This window comes from Syngnathus floridae, chromosome 16, assembly GCF_059516105.1.
Source record: "Syngnathus floridae isolate MCC-2025c chromosome 16, RoL_Sflo_1.0, whole genome shotgun sequence".
In the NCBI taxonomy this organism is placed as follows: Eukaryota; Metazoa; Chordata; class Actinopteri; order Syngnathiformes; family Syngnathidae; genus Syngnathus; species Syngnathus floridae.
Genome location: NC_142428.1, coordinates 7479960 through 7503607, shown reverse-complemented (window position 1 = coordinate 7503607; position 23648 = coordinate 7479960). Strand labels below are relative to the sequence as shown.

Genomic DNA, 23648 nt, shown 5'->3' with positions numbered 1-23648 from the left:
TCTGTAATAATGTTTTATCATACCAACAATAACGCTTAAAAAAACATGCGTCAAGTGTGCTAGCAGTAGTATGAGCTACACCGGATGTTTGCTAGAGCCGCCCTTCAGCGTAAAATCATATCCGTTCTCTTATCACGTGTTCATTTTACTTTGACGTGTCTCACGTCAGCTGTCGATATCTCCAAGCAGAAAGGCGAAACTCACCAGCGCACTTCGCCACCAAATTACATCAAGCAGCAACACTCTCCTGTTGAACATCATTTATTTGAAACTCTTTTTGTTTTGGAGCGGGGGAAAAAAACAGGCTTTGTTTTTTATGAAGAATGGGCTGTGCAATATCCGGCTTGGCTGAAACTGCAGAAATTGGAGAAAAGAGCACTCATGATGTTGGTAGAGGAGGAGGACGACATCCCAGCCAAAACCAGATCGACATGATTAAGGAGTCGTGGAAAGTTATTAGGGATGACATTGCAAAAGTTGGCATCATAGTGTTTGTCAGGTAAGACCGTTGATCAGTTTTAAAGAACTTAACTTATTGTTGCATGCACAATACGCTCTATGGTGGCCACCCCCACATCATTAGAAAATTTTGATACCTGTGATTTTTCCTACCATTTACACATGGATGCAGTATTCTTCGATCCCATCATACTCTGCTACAATTCATCTATATCAACTGTATTTAAAGAAGAAATGCAAATTGATCTGAATGCAAACTCTAAAGAAATTTGACTTTCAGGGCTCCACACTAACTTTTTTCAACTCATAGAGTGCAGTGGCCCCTAACTCAGAATGTTAGGGGTGCAAGTAGGAAATTTAACCATACAAACAGTACTTATATATATAAATATTCAGTCCACGTGTGCACTATGCTATTGTTTTCAGCAAACAAAAATATTAAAGAATAATCATTTTAAAAACAGCCCTTAAGAGGTTCAGTTATGCAACTTATTAGATGGCATGGGTGTACCTAATGTATGTGGTGGGTGTTGAGGCCTCAGCTGTTGGATGTAGAGCACGGGTCTTGTAGGTCACTTGGCTTGGAGCCCAATTAATGACATGTGTCCCCAGTGTGACCTTAGCATGTTAGTCTGGGAATGGATGTACCGCTTCTGGCTATACCGCAGAGCCTTGCCATGACTATTATTGTAAAAATAGACTTTCATCTCCCGCCACAAATATGCTTTCTTCAAGAGTTTTAGTTCAGATAAGACATAGGCTTGAACATATGCAGCACCAATTAAAATTCCATGTGTGTTTACAGTGGCACATTGTGTGGAAAAGAATGTTCTTTTCCAAAGGGGGCGAGCACAAAAGAGAAAAAAAAAAGTGGTAGCTCTGTGCCATGTTACCAATACGTGTGTGTGTGTGTGTGTATATATATATATATATATATATATATATATATATATATATATATATATATATATATATATATATATATATATATTATACATATATATAAATAAATAAAATATATATATATTTTTTTTATTTATATATTATATATTATATATATTATAATATTATTATATTATTATATTATATATTATATATATATATATATATATATATATATATATACACATATGTAAATATACATATATATATACATATACGTGTGTATATATATGTCTTATCTGATATATATATATATATATATATATATATATATATATATATATATATGTATATATACTGTATATATACACACGAAGTAGCGAGGGATCACTGTATATATATATATATATATATATATATATATATATCACTCCAGTCCTCAGGGGCCGCGTTCCAATATGTTTTCCAAGTTACCCTCGTTAAACACACCTGCGTGAAAAGATCGGTTCATTTTCACGTCCTGCAGGAGCCTAACTTTTGCCACAGGTGCACTTAACGAGGGAATCTTGGAAAACATGTTGGAATGCGGCCACCGAGGACTGGTTTTTGGTTGGTTTTTGGAACCAATTATCCGCGATAAACGAGGGATTACTGTATATACACAGCTTCACCCTTGTCTGCTTGATGCCGTTGTCATGGTAACAGGCTCTTTGAGACCCACCCCGAATGCAAGGACGTGTTCTTCCTGTTCCGAGATGTCGAGGACCTAGAGAGGCTGCGGACCAACCGTGAACTGAGAGCACACGGACTGCGGTAAGTCACATGGTCAGTCAGTTAAGCCTGAACACTCAAATTTCATATGCTATCCAAACCAACTTTTTCTTCTCTTTTTCAGAGTCATGTCTTTTATTGAGAAAAGTGTGGCCAGGTTGGACCAACTGGAGCAACTGGAGGCCCTGGCCGTGGAGCTTGGAAAAAGCCATTACCACTACAATGCTCCTCCCAAATACTACAGTGTAAGAAGGGTGTCGAACTGCAGTCCTCGGGGGCCGCGTTCCAATATGTTTTCCAAGTTACCCTCGTTAAACACACCTGAGTGAAAAGTTCAGTTCATTTTCACGTTCTTCAGGAGCCTAACTTTTGCCACAGGTGCACTTAACGAGGGAATCTTGGAAAACATGTTGGAATGCGGCCACAGAGGACTTGAGTTTGACATCCCTGTAATCCACCTCTTAATACCACCATTAGTCCCATCGCTAACTACTGATTGTGATCGTCCATCCATATCCCCAAAGAATACATGAAATTTCACAAATTGCAGTGGACCTTGCTGGTCCTGATAGCTACATTTCACATTTTGGCAGTATGTTGGAGCAGAATTCATCAGTGCCGTGCAGCCCATCTTGAAGGACAGATGGACGACTGAGCTGGAGGAGGCTTGGAAGGTGAGAAATGCACACCCTCTTTTAATAAACTGTACATGCCGCAACATTTTCTAATACTAATTGACCGGGTGACTTTTGTCTTGGGACTTATTGTCCAGGTCAGTCAGGTTTTATTGAGTATATGCTGGCCTCTTGTGGTTGAAAGTATTGTTGCCCGTGTGTGGAGCATTGTAGTGGTAATGGCTTTTTCCAGACCATGTTCCAGTATGTGACCCGCCTGATGAAGAAAGGCTACGAGGACGAAGACCGACAGAACCAGGCGGCAGTCTCCCCTAAGGAACGAGGAGACAAGAGAAATGCAGCACTCTGAAAGGCTCACTTTGTTCTTCAATAGCAAAATGGACACAAACAGTGACTTTTTTAACAGCACTTTATTAGTCAACTTAAATTTCGCTGCAGGTCCGATATAGCACACTGCCCTGGACGCTCGGGATTTCCCATTCAAAAGTCAAACGCGCCTGACATAGTTCGTGATTCTGGGCAGTTGAAGTCCATCCTGAAATCGGCTTCCCATTTTCTATGAACTGAAGCTTTTGACAGAAAATGGAGTTTGAAAAAGAAAGAGGGACTTGAGTGGCAGCTTCATATTTCCATTGTACATGACATGATTACATGAGAAAAAAAAACTTTTGAAACATGATGAAGTGATTTTAGTGAAACATTTCATTCCATCTCTTCGATAGATATACACACCTCCCCTTTAAAAAAAACAAAGCTCAAACATAAAAAGTGACTGCTTTCACAATTGTTATTTGAACATAAATAGAAAGCGTAGCCATTTAACCAAAGAAAATGCATCCAACTGTGTGGATTTTCTCCAGAGTTCCATTTGTGCAGTACAAGAAATCCTCCCAGATGGCACGGAAAAGTCATTGACGACACGTGATCATGGCAAAATATCAAAGTGATCACCGGGTGGATGAACCGAGACTGACCCGGGTGGGAGCCGCTCCCATCTTCTCAGAAAGGAACGGGATCAGTTCATGAGCCCTTGAGTCTGTTGCTCACTGGGTGGCTTTACTCTTCTTGCTTTTGCTCTTCTTGTCTTTCTTTTTCAGGCCGTCGATATGCGCTCGCAGGAGGTTGGAGTACGCCTGCAAATAGTTGCTTCCATCAGTATACAGCACATTGTTTGAAATTCAAACACTTGCAGAATGCCAAAACGTACCATCTGAAACTTGATTACTTCTTTGGTGCTGACCTGTAAGAGAAAAATGTAGTGTAAATGAAAAGAAGCATATAATGAGTCAGGAGGGGGAAAACACATCAACAACATATTCACCACTGTGCTGATTTTCTTTTTGCCATCCGTAGCTCTGAGAAGACATTTATTATCTGCAGGCTCAAAAGACTCTGAGTTGCCTTTCCTGGGCATGGGCTTGGTCCTCCCGTCATCTGGAGAACAAAAACAAAAAAGTCTTTAAAGATGCCAATACCAAGTGCTTCACAGGGCTGCATGTAGACAATCTCATTCTTCAGATTTAGTTTAAAAAAAAAAGATGGAAAAATGATCATCAAAAACTTCACAAATGAATACTCTCTTGCAGTGTGGAGGTGTTCAATACCACTTTTTCAGACTAATACCAGTACAAGTTCTCAAAGTTTGAGTAATCACTGATACCAAGAACCGATACCATGAGTACTTTCGATACATGACCCCCCCACACGCACACACACGTGACGTTAAAATGACATGCAACGGCAAGGGGTCGGCCTACTTACACTTTTTCAAAGTGATGACAACACTACCAGATGATCTGCACTTTTGGAATAAACGTGTGAGCTCTGTGAGGAACTACAGGAAACAAAAAAAATCAGCACAATCTACTTTGCTTAGTCACTTGGCTCACGCACGTATGCCTAAACAAATGTAGACCAAGTTAAGATGACTTTATGGCAAGGTTATGACGGGGAAAAAAATTCAAACTATTCTTTTTACAGACATAAAACTACGTTTTACTCAATAAATCAATTCTTAATGATACAATTATTTGACAAGTTTACAGCTTGATATTATCAAGACCCAGATTCGTCTACAGTACTGAGTGGCGTTTGCCGAATGATACTTCAGTTGCACGCTTTAAATTAATGGCAAAGCATATACATTACAACAAAACTGACGTTGCCTCTTACCGAATCGTTTTCAAGCAGCACCATTTTTGCGACTTGAGAGAAACGTAGGATTAGCTCGATAGCCGGACGCTAACAGCTAGATGCACACGTACTACTAGTGGTGCGTGCGCTCTTCCTCCGCTCTTGTCTCCACTTCCGCCAATCTCCTCTTCGTTTACCACAGCGCCGTCTTGTGGCTCGGAGGATGTAATGTCTGACGCTGATCTTCAAAACTTGCCTAGTCAGTGTGCTCAACTGTCAAACTACTCATCGTAATCAATAAAATAACGATTAAAAATAACATCTGCATAGCTCCATTGAAATCAGTTCTAATTAAAAACAATCATTTTCACACAATGTCACCGTGTGTTTATTCCAGGCAACGCAGTAAATGAAAATACATAAAAAAAATTAAAGCGCATGTTCATACAGGATATCTTGTTGCGAACTTATATATCAAACGTAGCTTCAATTACTTAATTTCAATTGATAAGATGTAGTTGACCACATATAAAGAGTATTTATCCTTTCTCATGGTAACAGTGGGCAGTCTGCATGGTGACCTAGGTCAGTGAGGTGCACTGCAAACTCAGAGTACCAGTCCCTGTTGAACACCGCCTGTAGCTGGCCCTGCACGGTTTTTCTCTTCCATATATGGGGAGGAGCATGCTGGGAAATCACCAAACCCACTCCAGCTGTAGTCACGAAATAGTCCCCATCCCAGTTGGACGTTCCTGCGTAGCATTGAGCTCATTAATAATTGATCGCAGGATAAGTCTCGGGGGCAAAGGTCATGCAAGTTACTCACCAATGTAGGCCACTTTGTCAGTCACCATGTATTTGTTATGGTTGACGCGACTAAAGGGAATGTTAGTCTGGTTTCCACCAGGCACAATGAATAACTTCTAAACAGAAAAAAATAGCAACATTTATTACTTTACACCAGCTGATAAATATCTTTTTTTTTTAAAAAAAAAAAACATGCCTAAAGCAGAATGCTATGAATTCCTTACTATTTGAATGCTGATGTGATGCATGGAGCTGTTTAAGGAGGCAAGTGACCGAAGGAAGGGTAGCATTCCTGGAAAGGAGTTGGGCCAGCAGCTGATCAGCATTCGGATCTTAACCCTCCTGAACGCTGCTGCCCTAATAGCGTTGTCAATAGTGGACCAGTACCTGGAAGAACAATGCAGTGCGGGAATAAATCAAAACATAGCTTGGTGTAAAGGTGCATCGCAATAAATTATTGGCTGTGTTTTATAAATTGTATTATTTCAGTAGATTCGAGGTAGTAGCTTTTTAACATTGAAAAGGTTGGATAAGTAAGTCACTCGTTTAATCAAACAGAAAACTAGTTTCTAAACAACTGACCTTGTTTCTTCTGTATGGCTCACCAGTAATACCAAAATAAATTACTTTGAAATGATGCCCGAAAGCTTATGTAAAAATTTAAATGACAGACAAAACAACTAAATACATTTTAGCTGTAATTAGTTATATGTATTTTTTTTATAAATATAAATAATGGTTTGATGGTTGTTTTTTTAGCACACCATCATTTGTATTTTGCTGACAAAAAAATTTAGTTTTACTATTTCATTAATTCTAATTAACTATAATAACCTTGGTGTGTAGTGAGTCTCTACTACAGATTTAACCTTTTGTATTGAACTGCTGAAATAAAGTTCAACACGATATTCTTATTTGGTGACGCACTGTATATTTTCTATTCACCGTTTTGGGTGTTGAAAGCGTATGATGGGGGAATATTCCATGACAGCTACATCAATGAAGCGTTGAGCTTCCGAGATGCTGGAAACAATGGCATCCAGGTCCAGAGTCCGTGTATTAGGGCAGATTGACGGTGGGGAACCCTTGATGCAAATAACAAAAGTCATCAACATATTTTTACAAGAATCTGCATATAGTTCTTCTTGATCCTAAAAAAAAGAAAGTGAACAGAAACTGACTGATATGTAGAGTCTGCTGGTGATGTTATCCTCTTTGACCAACAGGGGGTTCCGTTTATTGATGTGACTGACTGGTAGGTATTCTGGCATGGTGTTTTTAGGCATTCCCAATTCCCAGTAAGACGAGAAGATCTGATAGAGGTCGTTTGCAAGACTGGGGCAGTTGTAAATGACCATGCCTAGTTCCTTTACCTACACAGTCACAAGTGTGGTTAAACAGTCTTCTTACTTACACTGTTTCCCGAAGCAGTTGTTTCACCTGTGTCAGAGCTCTCCAATCCATGTTGGCACTTCCGATAAACACATGTTGTCTGTCCACTATCCAGAACTTGCTATGCAGGACACCCTTTGTCAGGTGTCCAAAATCCACATGGCGTACATACGCTCCTGTAGAGGATGGAGAGATGTTGGTGAGAAAGAAAGTTGTACCATTGTGTTCCAAACACACACCTTTTTCTGCTAGGATCTTTAAGTCAGTGGAGTGTGTTTTGATGGAAGGAATGCTGGTCAACACTCGGACTTCGACCTTCTTGGAGGGAAGGGATTGAAGTTGCGCGAAGATTTCCTGTCCCTGTTGTTGCCAGGGTCAAGCTTTGTTAGTATGCCATAATCTACAGAGTCTGGTTTAGCTCACTGAGATGGTACTTACGGGTTTATCAGAGGAATCGTTGACGCCGATGTCATCCCCAGTTAATGTCCAGTAAAAAGAAACCACTTCCAGGTTGGTCGTTGCTACAGAAAGGAGGTCCTTCCAAGCTTTCTCCAAAGGGATCCCAAAGGTCGCGTTGGCTTTGTATTGCATATGTTGAGGAATACTCTCCACAAGAACCATACTGGAACAGTAAATGCACTTTTAGACTCTCCTCCCACCACCATTTTGTGGAAAATATTCTTTTGTAAGCTTTATTTTTATTTTTTAGAGTTTATGGTGCCTATTCCGATGCAACAATGCACTGTTTTTTTTTCAATGTTAGGGCTGCTCGCTAATTATTATTTAAATAATCTATTAATCTGCCAAATATTTTTGAATTATTCAGATTTCTTAATTTAGCATTTATGGTGCAATTATTCATTTCCATCAATCCATCCATTAAAAATGAAAAAATATTGACCCCAGAAAAACAAAATAAACATTATTATCTAAATCTATTAATCTGTCAAATATTTTTCAATTAAGCAGATTTCTTAATTTAGCATTTATGGTGCAATCATTGATTTCCATCAATTACAAATAAAAAAATATGAACCCCAGAAAAACAAAATAAACATGATACCTTGATAAAACATTTTAGAGATTATATTTTCATTTCATTTTCAACACTAGTGCTGATACTATTCAATTATAAATCTTGAGGATTATCATTCACTTCTTTGCTGTCTGTTTGAGATTCACCTGAATTGTAAACTTCCGCAAACTAGTTCCACTTTGAATGAATTTAGCAAAACCCCTCTTCCTGTAGGTACGATAAAATTCTTGCACTGAGAGATAAACAAGGTAACTTAATTCCCTTGTTACCTGCACTGTTTCTGGTGATTGGATGGGAGACACAAAACCAAATACAGCATCCCCACGATGAGCAGTCCGCAATAAACCCCACTGGCAATGTTGACATAGAACTCCTGACATGACATAAAACAATTTCAATAGCACAAAAGTGTATAATTGTAGAATTGAGGTCAACATACCTTGCGTTTAAGACAGTAAGGTTTATAGATGGTCATCCTTCCATGCACAATTGACCTAATAAAGTCCAGAAAGACAGCAGAATATTAATTGTAGATTTATTAAAAAATAAAACAAATGCATTACGAGGAACAACTCGCATGAGGCATGAAGCTGTGGCAGACAATCATAAAGACTCTTTTTAACTCTTCTCGTGTCGTCTTTATGACTGTGTGCCAACTGTGGCTGGAGACAATTCATCAGAAACAAAAAGAGCATGACATCACAAAAGACAAACACATCACCCCACCCCTAAATGCCGGAGGCCTGCTACTGGGGTCCGCCACTTTAATTAACTCAGATCGCTTCTTCCTCTTTATCTCTATTGTATAAAACTCAGTTCCCCTTTTTTCACCCCCTCATTTTCATTTCACCATTTAGACTGTGCTTGAAATATAAACAAATTACCTCAAATAATCCATACTTTCAAATTCAATTTATTAGAAAAAGACCCTCATAATTTGCTTGACATAACATAAAACACCAAAAAGACAACAAAATGTGATTCTTTATCAACAAAACAGTCATGGAATAGATTGACACAGTGTTTACATTTCAGCTTTGTAGGTTTATAAGGACTTTGTTGGGATTAAAACCAACTATCCCATCAAAGCAGATTAGCAGCAACGCGTCACACATTCACTTGTAAACATCTTGCCGGGTTGCGAGAAGCATCCTAACAAATCTTGGGGGCACTTGCAAGAACTTCGCAATGGCACGCTACGTGGAAGAAGAGGAAGAACATCAACCTGCTGGTGAACCGCGGTACTTTCATCCTGCTGTCGCACAGGTGAAAAGCAAGGATAAAAGGAGAATGTGGCGCTACTTTAGTGCAAAAGCCCCATAGAGGTAATTGGTAGTATAATCAGATCACAAACTACGTTTTGCTCAGAAACGACAGCACATTAAATGCATGACAACTGAGGTTTTACAGTCGCTCGTGCTATTTGGTTGCCTTCCTTTTATTCGGCTGGAAGGAATAACTGATCATTAACTCCCTGAAAACATAACATCCGGGAGACGATGCATGATTTTTGTACAAAATATAAATACGTATTTGACGTTATTGCATAGATCTGGTCAAAATGCATAGATGTGACAGAACATCTGGAAAGGAAAAATGCCAGCAAGAGCAGGCCGCACATGCTTAAAATTAAAATAAGATTCTACAATGAACACAAAAAGATTTTTTTTTTTTTTTTTTGTCGGGTTCCCTGGGTTGATTAGTCCCAGGGTGTTAATTTTGTTTTTAATGCCACCAATTTATTTTGATTCGAAGACTGTCACTTGAATTGGTCAAATTACTGGCAAATACAATCAACTAGTGTTGAGGGCATTTCATCATGAAATCATTTCAGGAAGTCCTCCTCAGACTGTTTTGTTGTGTTCTACATATTCTATGTGCAGCACTCAAAGTTCAGTAGTGCGTGTGTCTCACTTCCACTTGCTTGATTTCACTTCCTGCCTTCAACGTATGCCACCTGTGTTTGTGACACTGAGGCCGAGCCGATGTCAAACCAAGCGTCCCTCTCGGAGATCTTCCGGCGTCACGGCAGCCCTCCGCACACTTTCCCCGGGCCTCGGACCGCCACCTCGCTTGGAGACAGAGTGGACCGTTCTCCAGTCCCTTGACCCCGCGGGTTTGGAAAAGTGACCCCCTTGTGAGGAGGTGACCTCAGACTCAGAGGAATGAGCGTCCGGCTGCCAACTGGGCTCCACGACCGTATTTATGACTGCAAAGAAAAATGACAATCTGGTGAATGAATTATCACAAGTATTTAGATTTGTACATGCTCTGACTGACTTACCCACAAGTTGTTTTTGAACTCTTCTCAGTTCTTTCAAAATAGATGTAATATCCTGAAACACACGCAACACAGTTTGGCCTGAGTTTGTAAACAGTCATAAAAAAATAATAATAAAAGTGAACCCATACCTTGTTGGATGCCTTGACAACAGGCCCATCGCTATTTGAATTAACTTCCGCCTCTATTTGTTCCCAAACATCCATCTTGTCATGAAACAGCACCCTGAACACCGTAAAGCAATATTAGACAAGCTGTTGAAAAATGACATTCATTTGTGTTTATGAAAAAAAAAAATCTCCAGATATAAAACTAGAAATAAATGACACTTGGGCTCCTACTTGATCTTCTCAGAAAGCTGTTCCGTGTTCTCTCGGATGGCCATGATGACCTGCGACACGGGGTTCAGCATGGGGTCCTGCACGGCAACCTGTGCAAACAAAAGATCACCTCTGATGATCTCAGATGGCTTGCGTCAGATGTTTCAGCGAGGAGTGCGGTGTGGTGCCAGACCTGCTCTATGTTGTGAGGTTGCAGTTCGGAGTTCACATCCTGGTCGCTTGGGTAAGGTTCTGCTGATGAAGTACGTGGTGGGGCTCTCTGATAGTTCAATCCCATCTCTGGTATCCGCTGAACGAGCTGCAAAATGACTGTTGCAGTAAGGTTGTTCCTGATTGGATGTAATTCCGTTTACCTTTTCATGAGCCGTCACTGCAGAAACAGGTACGCTACTCTCCGTCGTCAAATTCTGTGAGTCACCTTCTCCTGTGACGTCGTGAATCTCTCGGGCCAAGATGGCGAGATCTTTGGCCAGGTCTTGACTCAAGCTATCAGAGAGGGAGCGCAAACGAAAAGTTCTACGCGAGGCGATGTGCGTGCCGAAGAATTTCGCCAAACAACGCAAATGTGAAGCAATGATATTCCCAAATTCCTACCGCGCAATCTCAGCACTGTGGGTGGACCAGTTGTTCAAGCCCTCCCCGTCCTGGTTCTGCTCTTCAGAATCCTTGCTTTGGAGTTTGGGGTGCGGCGGAACCACCGGGTGGGGCCGAGGCGGACGGTGCGGACTCTGGGAGGCTGAGGAAGGTTGGGAGCGTTTGTGTTTAGGGGTGATGTGATTGGAGTCGTACTCCTCATCTGACGTGGAGGTATAGCCACAACCTTTCTGGCGTCTCCGGGAGCCTTTGGCAGCATGAATTGGTTTGTGTTATAGAGGATTAGTTGTGATAAAGGGAGGAAAAGGAGGGAGACACACACAGATTTCATCATAATACACCACCCCAAAGATTTTTGACATGGGGTCCATGAACAGGGGCGGAGCTAAAAGGTGGCCAATTTGATCTCAGACACGTGTGTTGCGTAGCAAAGAAAGACCTCAAAAAAGTTCCAGCATTGTCCCCGTCCACGAATAAAGAAAAGGTGGTGTGGATGTGCTCATTTGTTACGGAGGTGAGTTCAATGTTTTTTTTGAGTCAAGAAAAATGAGCAAATGTTAAATCTCCACAGCACAGTAGCTGAATGCAGTCAAGACCAATTCTGAATTATTGAACTTGAATGCACCTTTAGGCTCACAATACTGCAGCAGTACGTAAATGGTTGAACTGGTGCAAATTGTGCAGATGAATCGAGGTGTTATTATTGTTAGTAAAAGTATTGGATCACTTCCCACATAAAAAAACAAATCTGCCCAAGTAGAGACATCATTAATTAGTAATAAATTAAAAACCTTTAAAGAACCAAACCAATTCATCACTGGGTCAGACGTTGAAGTCCCGTGCCTATTAAGTTCTGGTCTCTCAAGCAAAATCAAAATTGTTTAAATGGAAAAAAAATACTGTATTTTTGAAATGATTTTTAGTATTACTTGAAAATTAAAATAGATACATTTTGCTATTCAATGTTGCTTGGTGTGTACTGATCCAATCATAAATGTTTCTACTCACTCGCTGTGCTGCTGGCATATTTGGCACTGCTGGAGCGTCCACGGGTGATGGGTGTTTTTGTGAGAGAGGGCTTCAGCGGTCTTTCGCCAGATTTTGGCCCGATAGCAGATGTCCTGGTGCTTCCAGATTCCGAGGTACGGTTTGGGTTCTTTCCTGCCCACTGTGAAGCGGAGGAGTTCTCCGTGTCACTGATCGCGTGGAAGGAGCTTGTCCGGCGGCGAGGCATGGCTAGCATATCCCACTTGGAGAGTTTCTTGGTTTCTTTAGCGCGGGCATTAGCCGCCTCCTGGGAGAGCCGTTCCGTCTCTGTGGTCTCGTTGTCGGAGGCGTCGCCAAGGCGGGCTCGCCTGAGCATGGATGCCCGTGTGGGTCTTGGCGCTGAGAAGCTATTGACACGGCTCAACGTTTGGGTCACCCTTGAACTCTTGCCATCGTCCCGCTGAAGGGGTGTAGTGTATTTTTTCTGGGTGTGTGTGGATTCCTGATCAGAGTACGGAACATTGGAGCACTGAGGGTCGTCACTCAGGTCGGCAGAACCGCATTTGCCAATACTACGCCTTAGTCCAACTGGTCTCCTGAGGGCCTCGCTTTTTTCTGGTCGTTGAGGCAAAACAGAAGAGTGGTAGTTTGAGAAGAGACTGGATATACTACCTGAAGATCTTTCCCTTTGGAGCACATTCAGCGGAGGTTTTTTAGTCAGCGGGTTGGACTTGGTCTTATTGCTCTGCTGGCTGACTGTACTGGAGGAATCCACATCAGACTCCCCGGAGAGGGAGTCTGGTACGGGAGAAGCTGCGGTTTCCGATTGGCCTGCTTGGATCTTGGCCTCCAGAAGCGCAAGCACATCCTCCGTGTCTTTGAGGTAAGTATGAGTGTCCTGGCTGGAGGTTTGCTGGAATAAGTCAGGATCAAGTTCTACGTGAGAAGAGATATTGGGCAGTCTGGCACTGCTCGGCTGCGCCATGGTGAAGCTCTCTTGTCTGACTAAGGAGGATGTTGAGCTGTCCTTGGAGTCTGAGCTCTGCGTTTCCTGGACCAGAACAGGAGCAGACATGCTGGGCCTGACTTTGCTTGAATCCTGTCCCCCTTTACGCTTGGTCAAAGTGGCTGTTGAGAAGGTTTTAGGAGATCGTTTTTTCTCAGTCTTTTCAATAGTGAGAGAGTTTGAGGCTCCATTTTCTGGTTCGGGGGAGTCATCTTCTGAATCAATGTAGAACGTGTTTAATTGTTGAGATTGCTTGAGGTCATCCTCGTTTTTTCCCTTTCCTGTGTCTGACGGCGGCCCCCTTCGCTGCTCTACGATGGAACCGTCGTCAGACTTGCTGGCATCGCTCAGACTATCGGGGTCCAAATCATCCTGCACTGACAATCGATGAACGCCATCATCAGAAGTGCTGGTGGCCACCAAGCTGCTTTCTTCCACAACAAATGTTGAATGTGGCTCATAGTGAATATGAATGCTGGGTGCTGGAGCGTCATTCATCTCCTTCAGATTGCGCTGAGTTCTTGGGCCTTCGGAGTCGACGCTGTCATGATTTTGGCTGAGTTTGGCTGGGGTCCGTGCTACAGTCAAATAGTTATTGCACAATTGCATATTAAACACACATCGTGGAACAGAAAATATATTCATGAGGCGGGCTCATTATCATTTCAAATCGGCTTCTTACCTCCTCCTGACAACCCCATCTGGGCCGACCTATTAAAGTGGCCAGACGAAGGACGAGGCTCCACGTCGACCAAGCTCGCCCAGCAAGACATCCATTTTGGAGCTCCCGGCATCACCGCGCTTGCCATCTGAACCTGTGTAAGGTAAAACATGACTTATTGTGTGTTTCTAATAAATGACTCAGATGAAGCACATCTGATTTTTATTTTTCCTCAGCGGGGAATAAATTAAGAAAGCGTTACATCAGGTACAATTGCACACTCTAATGACCTCCAGCACAAGAGTTCAGTTTTTTTTTTTTTTTTTTAAATGCTCAGTTTTGACATCTTTTTATATTTGTTTATTATTGCAGTTGTAAATGGTTTAGATCTTAATTATTTTGGAAACATTACATAACTATACGAAAAGAATATAAAATTATGTGTTACCGTAAATTCCACACCACTTAACTACAGTAATAAACATCCCGATTTCAACACCCTTCAACAGTCAATCCAAACTGAGAATTCTAAAATTCATGTCATATTATTCTTAATCCAGCTCTCCTCTTGTACATCAGATAGTGCAGGTGACCCGGATGAATTGTCTGGTGATTGGTTTGTGATTCATAATTACACCTTGTCTGATTAAATCAAACCACGAATATCCCAAAGTGTGTGGGAAGAGAGAAATGTAGGGAATCAAAAGACAGAGTTACCAAAAGATTGAGGCCCAATTTATTGACCCGATTTTAAGAGTTGGTGTTATAATAATGGGAAGACCATTGATTTTTTTTTTGATTTTTTTTCCCAATCTGAGCAGGAAGGTTTACCTTCACCCCACTTGCTCCTTGTGGAGCAGACCTCACCTCCCCATTGTTACGCTGCCTATGCAGCTCCCTGCTCTCAACAATAACAGGCTTAAATGTGGCTGATGTATCTGCTTCAATGTGATTGGTTCCCACTGGATTCTCAACAACACCAAACACCTGGAACAAAGCATTAAAAATGGGTAATCGGGGCCATCAATATGTATGGTTCCATTTTCTGGGAAGGATTTTGTCCAAATAGACACGAGACTGTTTGGATTGAAAAGTAAAGGGTTAGAACTCCACAGCTGTGAGAAAAAAATAAACTTGCCTTATCAATTTTGTTGCGGGCGTCTTCAAGCTCCTTATCTGCGGCATCTGCTTCGATGTCGTAGGTTCCCGCATCGCTCAAAGTGTCCTCCTCTGCCTTTCTAGGGCCTCCTTGGGTCACCTTGACCTCTCCACTCTGACAAACGAGAGGCATCGTCGGGACCTTGAGGGGAACGGGCTGGTTGATCGGAGAGGATGTCTTGGGTAGAGAGGGAGGATCAACCATAGTAGGGCTGCTGAGAGTCTGATCAAGCTGTGGGACTACTGAAGTTTCAGTTTCAGGTTTTGTTGGAGGGATAAATGATTTTTTCTCCTCATTGGAAGAAGACGTCTGCTTTTTCTCTTTGAGCCATTCAGTTGTAAATTCCTTTGCTAATTTGGATCTGCGGCCCACACTGCTAAAAGGCTTGACAGAAAAGCCGGATGCTGACCTTGATGAAAAGCCGATGCTGATTCGTTCCTCTGTCTTTTCCCGTCGCAGAGAGCCACTTCTTTGGGAACTAGAGGAAGCGGACCCTTTTAGGGGAATAGTGTACCGTTGGGATGGGGGAGTGCGACAGGCTCCAGACTGGACTTGCTTCTCACCGGCTGGACTTGTGCTTTTCCTGGACTTTTCGAGATGGAGCCTGAGGTTTGAATGCTCTGACGAGTTAGTCAGGGAACGTTTCCTTCTGGGGTTATCATCAGAATGCTCATAAAATTCTATGACAAAAGCTTGGTGAGGATCTGCCTTGCCGGTACCGGATTGAGACTCTGGAGGAGAGTAAGAGGAGGGCTGCTCTGAGTCGGTGAAGCGCTCAGGAGGGGAGGCTCTCTGGAGCTGCGATGAAATCTGGTAGCCAACTGGAGATTGTGATGGCAGCAAAGTCTGCTCATTGACTGTGGGATCTTCTGCACCGATGACTTTTTCATATTGGTTGACTGATGATGAAAGAAGAAAGTTTCAAGAGTCAATCCCTATTAATTGCATTAAGGATAAACCTACAGACTTTTGTACTCACCCTTGACAGTCTTCAGAAGTGATGGATCATTGTTGCCACTGAAGAAGATGTTTTCACCCTGGGATCTTCTCCTCATCATGTTAGTGGGACTTTGAACCAGCCAGTCAGCAACCTTACTTTCAGCTGACATCACCTCGGTAGGAGCGGTCACACCCTCAGCAGGAGGAGGCTTACGTTGCTGACGGAAGGAGAACTTAGTGACATGGTCCTTGATCATCATTTTGCCTGGGGTGCATTCATCGAATTCGATAGTGAAGGAGGCATGGCTTTGGACCACGGGAGGCGTCGGGGTGGGTGGGAGATGGTCTTGATCTTGAGTGTCCTTAGTTGGAACCTCATGAACTTGCAAGTCTGGTGGCTTGGACGGCCGTTGCTGTAACTCTTTTGTGGGGATCTCAAAGTAGCTGGGCTCTTGGCGGTAGGAAAAGATGGACTTGCCTTGATTGTCAGACAAAGAACTGCGAAGCTCATACCTGGGAACATCCTTACCAGATTCTGGTGGCAAGATACAACAAATAATTATAATTCAACTCACAACAATATGGCATTTCAGAACTTACTAAGCTTGGGAACATAGCCATGTTTGAATTAAAATGGCATGATAGAGACTTCTGAGTTGTAAAAAAAATAATTTCACCAAGTCGCCAATTCTTATTCATAAAATGTTGAAGTTGTTGTAGCTGCTACGATGAGAGACTCAATGTTCTATAACACTTGTTCAAGGTCCAAGGCGAGCTGGAGCCATTCCCAGTTGACCTTGGGCAAAACGTACGCCATGGATTGGTAATCAATCAATCAAATCATAATTGCGATCAGTTTATTGAAGGGCACATCCTGGCTGCATGAACGGTGGCCATCAGGGATTTTGCCGATTGTGTTGTCAAAATACATAATCACCCAAATCGGAAAACCAGTGATACTTTCATCCCGCAGTTGCTGAATGTAGCCCAGCAGGGCTCGTATTATCTGTTACTGCTGCTCGACATGAGGCCAACAATCAAAGCTTCCTATCCCCTCCGGCAGCTTAGAGGGTCATAATCCATCACGAGGCAGACAGGCACTGCCCATTGGCCTACCATAGTAAGAGCTGGCTCACTTTCCACAACTGGCAGCCAGGGATGTGCCTTGGGCTTCACATTATCCCATCTATCAGTGACCCACAAAGGGCATTGGATAGTGATGCCACAGAAAAGCATGACACTTTCAACTAGGTTTGAAGTGATTTAAAAGTATTCAGTATATCAAACAGATAAAAAGAAATAACCCAGTGAGACATATTTCTAAAATACATTCTCAGACCTGGCGTTTGTAGATGTGTGGATTTTCCGCTCCGGTTCTGGATTTTAGTGGCTGGATCCTCATCCTCCCCCCACCAGGATGGTTGGCCATAAAGAGGAGTTGGCTTGGATATTAGTGTATCTGTAGTAGCTAAATGACAAACACAAAATATTAGTTATGCTGATAAATTTCTGCATAGATGGAAAATTGAAAATCTAATTTTTATGTTTTTTTTTAATGTTGTTACAAGCAACAACTCTATTCTGGGCTCGAAATAATTGTAAAGTTCTCCATTTTAATTTTTCCAAAGTAGGTCATGGTTTCTAAGATACAGTACTATGACAAGTACTAGTGCGGCAAGCTATGTACTTTAATGTTTTAATGAGTCACACCCTGTAAATATGCCATGTCCCGCCCTTGCTGACAGCGGCAGGACTGGACAAACTCTACATCCTGAGCAGCTGGATTGGAAAACACGCAAGAGAAAGCTCTTTTTCAAGTTGGGGCAGAGTCAGGCCGGACTAGTTCAACTCACACAAAACTAACCAAAAATGTCAAGCATCCAAGAGGTTTTATTTTTCCAAAATGGGGAAGATTTTGAGTTACTGGGCAGTTGTGAGAAAATCTACATCTCTGGGGATGTTCACAAACATCCTATTTTAAGCGAGTCTGGTTTTTTCCTCTGATGTCATAGGGGTTATTATGGAGTAGAAAAAAAATGTGAACAGCTGGAAGAGCTTTTCTCACTTCCTTTTCGAACAATTCTTGAACTATTGCCTGTGTCGTAAAATAGGATTTGTTGAGATTGGTGCAGCTCACAGAAGCTTAGATGCCCCGAGAGCAACTCTGAGGCAGTACCCATGTGAAGATTTTGGCACCAGGGCATGAACACCGCTTTAAGAACCTTTGTGGGCGTGCATCCAAAAGGCCTCCGTGTCAGCTGACAGGCATGGCTGACCAAGATAAGAACTTCTCCTTATCCTTTTCACCCCTTCACTTACAATTAAGTCAACTTATGCAGCCACCTCCGAAGTCTATTTCTTAAGTGACAACACACCATTTTACAAAAAAATTCATGCGTATCTATATGTGGAATATATTTTGACTGGCTGGAGCAATTTCACTGTTCCTCTCATGGAACCCAAAGAGCAGTTTCCAAAGCAGCTGCTTGTCATGACAGGCTCATGTAGAGGCCCCATATTTACCTGAAAGCGAAAGTGCTTTGCGTTCGCCCTTCTGAGGTAGCTTAGCATTGGAAACAAGCTCTTTGCTCTTCTCTTGGTTGTGAACCTGCTGTTTGTCCTTCACCCGGGCCTCCAGGGCTTTGAGACTGAGTTGCAACTGGCTGGTGTATTTCTCGTGCTGTGCAGAGTGTGAGAAGGGAAACAGGATGTCAGGCACAAGATACAACTAGTACAACAATGCCCTGCTCGTCCCTCCCAAACACAATCTACTCGGGGTTGCACATCTATGTTTGCATTCACAAAAAAATCCCGATAGCAAACAGTCTGCTAGGGCTTGCCTGAAAATCTTACCTTGAGAGCCTCCTCTGGCACCTTGTGTTGACTCTTCTCCAGTATATATACATGAGCATGTGGCCACCAGTTAAAGTAGAACTGATCTTTTTTTTTTTTTTTTTTTTGCTAGTGTACAAATAATGCAAGGTGTGACTTGTGGTTATTCACTTGTGGTGACAAACATTCGTAAATGTCACAGTAGTGCAAGAGCAATCCGCCATGTTATCTAAACTAAATTCCACCTCCCACAAGCTTGCAGCTGTGAGGGAGGGGTCAAAGGGTGCAGGAGATTTTCACTCCACATTTAAACAATAATCTAAAACGCCTGACTGGAAAACCACAAAGGATTAACATGCCTCTGTAGCCAGTGGCCAACAAAGGGGAAAAGTTGAATATTGGTGGCGCAAGCAGGAGCCTATTGGTGGCTCATTACAGCTGGCCAGTGGACTCAGGCCAGATGATGAGCATACCAAAAAAATATATTGAATCTAAATTATACTGGTGGAATACATCATTAAGATGACATTTTTGGAAATAAAGGATATCATAACCAAAGCGAATGACATCCGAAAGCTTGAGGGTGATGTACGTCTGGTCAGGAATTCGGAGGTCATTCACGAAGGTCTGAAAGAAAAAAATCACAGATAATCATTGTTTGAACTGTATGAGAGCACTTTTTGCTCACTGATGCATAGGTCCAGATACCATAAGGTGCTTTGCAGTTGGCCCTTTTCCCATTGAAAGCTAATCCCGTGGTTCATTGAAACGCTGATGAGATTACGTCCTTAAGCAAGGGCAGAGACATAATTGTTGAAAGTCATGTATAATTACTGGTCCAGGTCCTTACATTGCTACGCTCTGATTAGTTTGTCACGGCCCAAAGACACTCTCTTGGAGAACAATGAGCCACATCCCTGACCCACTCAACTCTGAGTTGAGTGGGGATAATGAAGCAGCAAAGAGGAGACAGGCGGAGCGTTTAGAAAGGAATGGCGCTTGATTACAGTTGTTGTCCCGACCAGAGCCGTCATTTTGTGATTAAGGAACGGTACCAGACTGGAGCTGGCTCCATCGCTCTGGCCGGAGGCAGCCTGGATTCACTCACCCCATTCAAGCTGCCCAGATCCTTCACCATGTGCTCATCTGCATTGGGGTCATAGTTGATCACAGCGTGCTGTTTGTCCACACTTCGAGACTGCAAAAGATAGAAATATCCAGATATATAAAAATGTGCTTCTGTTTTCATCCGTTACTGTGTATCCAAACCGAGCTAGCGATTAGGACACTGTCATTTCTCCGCTCATTAACCACTCGGTGCCTCTGCGTGACAAAGATCACCACCAGGCAGAATCGTTTACACCCATCAATGGGCCTTTTATCTGGTTAGAAAAAGCCAGCCTGATGTGGATTGTCTGTGTTGTCCTATTGGCGCTTTTAACTTTCTGGAGAGTGACTTGCTTGCCTGAGGCTGTAGGCTTCATGAAACAGTTTACCGACTTGATTAGGTTAACTGTGCAACGGCAGCACTGACACATTCCTCACTCTGAGGCCTCTGACTGTTTGAGGACAAATCACTCGGCCAAATCGTTCAACTGCAGCACCAGGAAACAACATCTAGGCCAATGAAGTCCAGACCAGAAACAAAGGCGGAGATGTTCTAATTGCTAGTGGATACTCACCAGGCGACAGTTGTCTCGGTAATTCTAAACATGCAAGTTGGAAGGCACGGAGTCATTTGATACCACTTTCATGCCAAACAGGATTTTCTCAGTGTCACATAATATGGAGAGCTACGGAAAGTATTCAAAGAATCCAACTGTTAAATCATTTGGGGGGCGGCTTTTGGGCTAGAGTAAAGTAGCACTTACAAATCAAATCAAATAAACAATGGATCATTTTAGAAGGGGGAAACTTTTTTTCTGCTATGGACACTTTGAGCTCAGTCATGACACACAATTGCCTACTGCCAGTTTGGCATCGTCACTACCGCAATGCATGCTGGGAGGCCATGCTTGGTGTGTTTGACACATGAATGCAACCGGCTGTCATGTCACACACATCAGAGGGGCCGTTCATCATTTTCGAAGAGATTACATGGGGAGGCGGTTGGCAGTCATGTGACACCATCCTGCTGTTTGCTGTGTCAACCTTGGCCTCCTATGCATCACCTCGGTGACCCCTCGCTCCGAAAACACACACAAGTCACACACCTGCAGCATTAGCTCGCAGTCGTCCCGGCCGACAAAGATCATCTCCCGCGGCAACCGGTGGCGCGTGCCCGAGCTGCTGACCAGAAACCATGACGTCACGCTCATCCTGGTGCTACGAGTCAGGATCTTCTTGGCATCCTGGAAAATAAAGCATTCCAAGTAAGACAGAAATCATTAAACATCAGAGTGCTCACTTTGGGAATCCTAATAAATGTTCTTTTATAATACTTAATTGCCACAATATGTTTGACTTGTTTTAAAGTGATGTCAAGGAAATTTTCAGGACTGTTGCCATTCATACAAAACAATCTGTGTTCAATTAAGCAGGACTAAATATTTCACACTAAGTAAATAATTTGAGACAAGCACATCTTCATTTCAATACAATGTATAATTTTGTGGGATATTCGTAAAGACGCATTGAGATTAGGCGAAATATTATCAAACAATGAAATGCTCTTCCACTAGATGGCAGAAGGTACCAAATTAACCTGTTTTTCCACTTTTTGTGAATTTTTTTTGTGAGGTGCTGTGCCATGAGATTTTCTTGAATATACAATATGTGCGGATCATCAAAAATTGGGACACAGAACATCTCATATAGGTTAGACCTGTTTATCCAAACAACTCCAGTCTGGTAGTTCCTACTAAAGCCCATGCAATGAAGATATTTGACTTAAGCAGTCAACCGTACTGGAAAGATAGAGAAAGAGATTGTCAGGTGTGCATGATGTACAGAAGACTAGAATACATCACAAATCCTGATCATAAAGTCTATTAGCATTCATTTGAATTATACGTTGTCTGTTTAGGTATGTTTAAAAGCTGTCGCAATAATGTAGGACATTCGGTGAACTTTGTCTTAAAAAGAAACTTCCAAAGCTCTCGGATTGTTAGTTCCTGTCAGTGTTTCCATTTGAAACTCTTGCCAGATTTAAACTGTCGTAAATCCAGATTATTATAAATTCGACGTTATTTTGAGTGAATCGGGTTTGGTGGATTTGTTTTTGGTTGCGATCGAAACCAGCATTTTGCTTACGACATCACCCGAGCACCAACGTACCTGTAGAGCCTTCTCCGTCTTACTCCTGAGAGAAGCCAGGGTTTCGCGTCGTCGGAAAAGTGAAATTCGACGACCAACATGTACACGGACGGCGCCAGGTGATCGCAGCCAGGTAGATTATACGCACACCCTCTTTTTTTCCTCAGGGGAATGACAACCGGGCGAAACTGTCTGACGTGTCTCCGCCTCCCGACATCATGACGTCACTTGACAAGTAACGTCAAGCCTATCTTGGACGGACGAGTTCTCACTCTGGTGCAAAATTCACAATTTAAAAAAATAAATCTTCGTCAGTAAAGGAAAACGGCAGTTTTGGCCAATTTGACTTTGACATCAACGTGGAAGATATTTTCTTTTTTTTTTTTTATAGCTTTTGCAAGGGAGGAGACAAGCAACGTCAATTGCAAAATGCATAAAAATAAATGCGTAAAAAAAAATAATAAAATACTGTCACCCACATTATAGCAGTGACAACATTTAGTGTTTTTAGATGCTTGTGATGCCCCCTAAAAGTCCTAAAACCCGAGCACTAATGTTTTATAGACAATCTTCGTCCTTAGTCTATCCACTAGATGACGCCCGAGGCTCAGCTTCAATTTTACACTGTTGACGTTTGATTTGCAAAATAAATGCTGGTATTTATTTAATGAAGTAGTTAATCAATGTTTTTGTACTGTCACATGGTGACATGTATGAGAGTAAATCGATAAAGCAACTGCACCAAACAGTCTTTTAACAAGTCAAACATCTCTCCAATAACTTTAAAACTATTTGACATTTTAACAACTAATACCTACAGCTTGTCACAGGAGAAACAAAGTGAGCCAATATGTCAAACCAGTTAATTATTTGCTTCTTATCCATGCGTCAGAGTTTATGTGAGAACTTGCAAAAATGACATGTAAAGAAATGAAACAAATATTTTTAAAAAATCAAATCAAAATGTTTTTCAACCATTCATGCAACATATAAGCAGTATGACTCAATTAAAAAATATGCATCTTTTCAAAAATGAAGGGTGAAATAAACTGAGTTTGTGCAGTTGCTTGAACGTGCACATCCTCCTGTAACTGAGGATGTATTGTATCCAGAATTTACCAAAACAATACATGCATGTGGTTCTTCACATGTCACAACATTAGTATCATTCAGTCTTGGAGGCACAGCCAGGAAGGATTCGCTCCATGCAGTTGGAGGCAGGTGAGGCCTGGTAGTGAGGTGAGGTGGGCCACACCGGGCCAAAGCTTGTCATGTTGGTGCCGCACATCCTATCTTGCCAAAGACAGACCACAGGCCTGGCTGTCAACATCTGCTCCAGAGACTGTGTCTGAGCAGCTGCAGAGTCCCAGACAAGGACCTGAGTGCAGCCTGTTGAGATGGAGAACTCGGCCAAGACACAGGCAGAAACCTTTGTGAGTGCATTTGTCAGCCACATCAAGTCTGTAGGTCAAGATCAT

General features: G+C 42.2%; 4 protein-coding genes and 1 long non-coding RNA gene across 11 annotated transcripts; 2 read left to right on the top strand and 3 right to left on the bottom strand.

The window, feature by feature from the left end:
- Window positions 1-217: 217 nt before the first annotated feature.
- On the top strand, window positions 218-3500 carry xgb (x globin). Its single transcript, XM_088400365.1, has 5 exons — window positions 218-499; window positions 2047-2154; window positions 2237-2357; window positions 2706-2786; window positions 2980-3500. Exons 1-5 carry the CDS (start codon window positions 324-326, stop codon window positions 3094-3096), a joined length of 603 nt encoding a protein of 200 aa, XP_088256491.1. The 5' UTR covers window positions 218-323; the 3' UTR covers window positions 3097-3500.
- Window positions 3139-5078, bottom strand: srp14 (signal recognition particle 14). The gene is made up of 5 exons (XM_088400366.1): window positions 4920-5078; window positions 4509-4581; window positions 4069-4181; window positions 3955-3987; window positions 3139-3880 (listed from the first exon to the last, which is right to left on the bottom strand). The coding sequence occupies exons 1-5, from the start codon at window positions 4941-4943 to the stop codon at window positions 3791-3793; spliced, it is 333 nt and encodes a 110-aa protein (XP_088256492.1). The 5' UTR covers window positions 4944-5078; the 3' UTR covers window positions 3139-3790.
- Window positions 5079-5244: 166 nt separating this feature from the next.
- On the bottom strand, window positions 5245-8863 carry pld4 (phospholipase D family member 4). 2 transcript variants are annotated; one of them, XM_088400363.1, is made up of 10 exons: window positions 8555-8863; window positions 8385-8488; window positions 7518-7701; window positions 7319-7439; window positions 7128-7255; window positions 6869-7060; window positions 6633-6772; window positions 5912-6074; window positions 5707-5803; window positions 5245-5632 (listed from the first exon to the last, which is right to left on the bottom strand). In XM_088400363.1, the coding sequence occupies exons 1-10, from the start codon at window positions 8588-8590 to the stop codon at window positions 5430-5432; spliced, it is 1368 nt and encodes a 455-aa protein (XP_088256489.1). In that variant the 5' UTR covers window positions 8591-8863; the 3' UTR covers window positions 5245-5429. The 2 variants fall into 2 exon arrangements, with proteins under 2 accessions (XP_088256489.1, XP_088256490.1); XM_088400364.1 differs by lacking the exon at window positions 8385-8488.
- LOC148385438 (uncharacterized) lies at window positions 8864-10649 on the top strand. 2 transcript variants are annotated; one of them, XR_015863406.1, is made up of 2 exons: window positions 8864-9440; window positions 10092-10649. It is a non-coding gene; the product is annotated as an uncharacterized LOC148385438 (long non-coding RNA). The 2 variants fall into 2 exon arrangements; XR_015863407.1 differs by having other exon boundaries at window positions 8864-9381; window positions 10092-10571.
- On the bottom strand, window positions 9013-22383 carry cep170ba (centrosomal protein 170Ba). 5 transcript variants are annotated; one of them, XM_088400358.1, is made up of 19 exons: window positions 22192-22383; window positions 21129-21266; window positions 20024-20113; window positions 19464-19542; window positions 18937-18995; window positions 18607-18763; window positions 17423-17551; window positions 16124-16618; window positions 15124-16043; window positions 14817-14972; window positions 14007-14139; window positions 12340-13902; window positions 11332-11578; window positions 11091-11223; window positions 10910-11035; window positions 10738-10826; window positions 10528-10621; window positions 10400-10451; window positions 9013-10324 (listed from the first exon to the last, which is right to left on the bottom strand). In XM_088400358.1, exons 2-19 carry the CDS (start codon window positions 21231-21233, stop codon window positions 10104-10106), a joined length of 4848 nt encoding a protein of 1615 aa, XP_088256484.1. In that variant the 5' UTR covers window positions 21234-21266; window positions 22192-22383; the 3' UTR covers window positions 9013-10103. The 5 variants fall into 5 exon arrangements, with proteins under 5 accessions (XP_088256484.1, XP_088256482.1, XP_088256485.1 ...); XM_088400356.1 differs by having other exon boundaries at window positions 9013-10451; XM_088400359.1 differs by having other exon boundaries at window positions 9013-10451; window positions 11332-11473.
- Between the last annotated feature and the right edge of the window lie 1265 nt (window positions 22384-23648).

Excerpts from the sequence above, each read along its gene's own strand:
- xgb (XM_088400365.1), top strand. The coding sequence starts at position 324 with ATGGGCTGTGCAATATCCGGCTTGGCTGAAACTGCAGAAATTGGAGAA. Across the intron at positions 2,155-2,236 it reads CTGAGAGCACACGGACTGCG|AGTCATGTCTTTTATTGAGA; the intron begins GTAAGTCACATG and ends TCTCTTTTTCAG. Across the intron at positions 2,358-2,705 it reads CTCCTCCCAAATACTACAGT|TATGTTGGAGCAGAATTCAT; the intron begins GTAAGAAGGGTG and ends ACATTTTGGCAG.
- srp14 (XM_088400366.1), bottom strand. The coding sequence starts at position 4,943 with ATGGTGCTGCTTGAAAACGATTCG. Across the intron at positions 4,182-4,508 it reads TGTCATCACTTTGAAAAAGT|ATGACGGGAGGACCAAGCCC; the intron begins GTAAGTAGGCCG and ends TTTGTTCTCCAG. Across the intron at positions 3,988-4,068 it reads AAAAGAAAATCAGCACAGTG|GTCAGCACCAAAGAAGTAAT; the intron begins GTGAATATGTTG and ends TTTCTCTTACAG.
- pld4 (XM_088400363.1), bottom strand. The coding sequence starts at position 8,590 with ATGACCATCTATAAACCTTACTGTCTTAAACGCAAG. Across the intron at positions 7,702-8,384 it reads AATCACCAGAAACAGTGCAG|TATGGTTCTTGTGGAGAGTA; the intron begins GTAACAAGGGAA and ends TTACTGTTCCAG. Across the intron at positions 7,256-7,318 it reads AAAGATCCTAGCAGAAAAAG|GAGCGTATGTACGCCATGTG; the intron begins GTGTGTGTTTGG and ends CATCCTCTACAG.
- cep170ba (XM_088400356.1), bottom strand. The coding sequence starts at position 21,233 with ATGAGCGTGACGTCATGGTTTCTGGTCAGCAGCTCGGGCACGCGCCAC. Across the intron at positions 18,996-19,463 it reads TGTCATTCGCTTTGGTTATG|ATGCTCATGTATATATACTG; the intron begins ATATCCTTTATT and ends ACTGGTGGCCAC. Across the intron at positions 10,827-10,909 it reads AACCTCACAACATAGAGCAG|GTTGCCGTGCAGGACCCCAT; the intron begins GTCTGGCACCAC and ends TTGTTTGCACAG.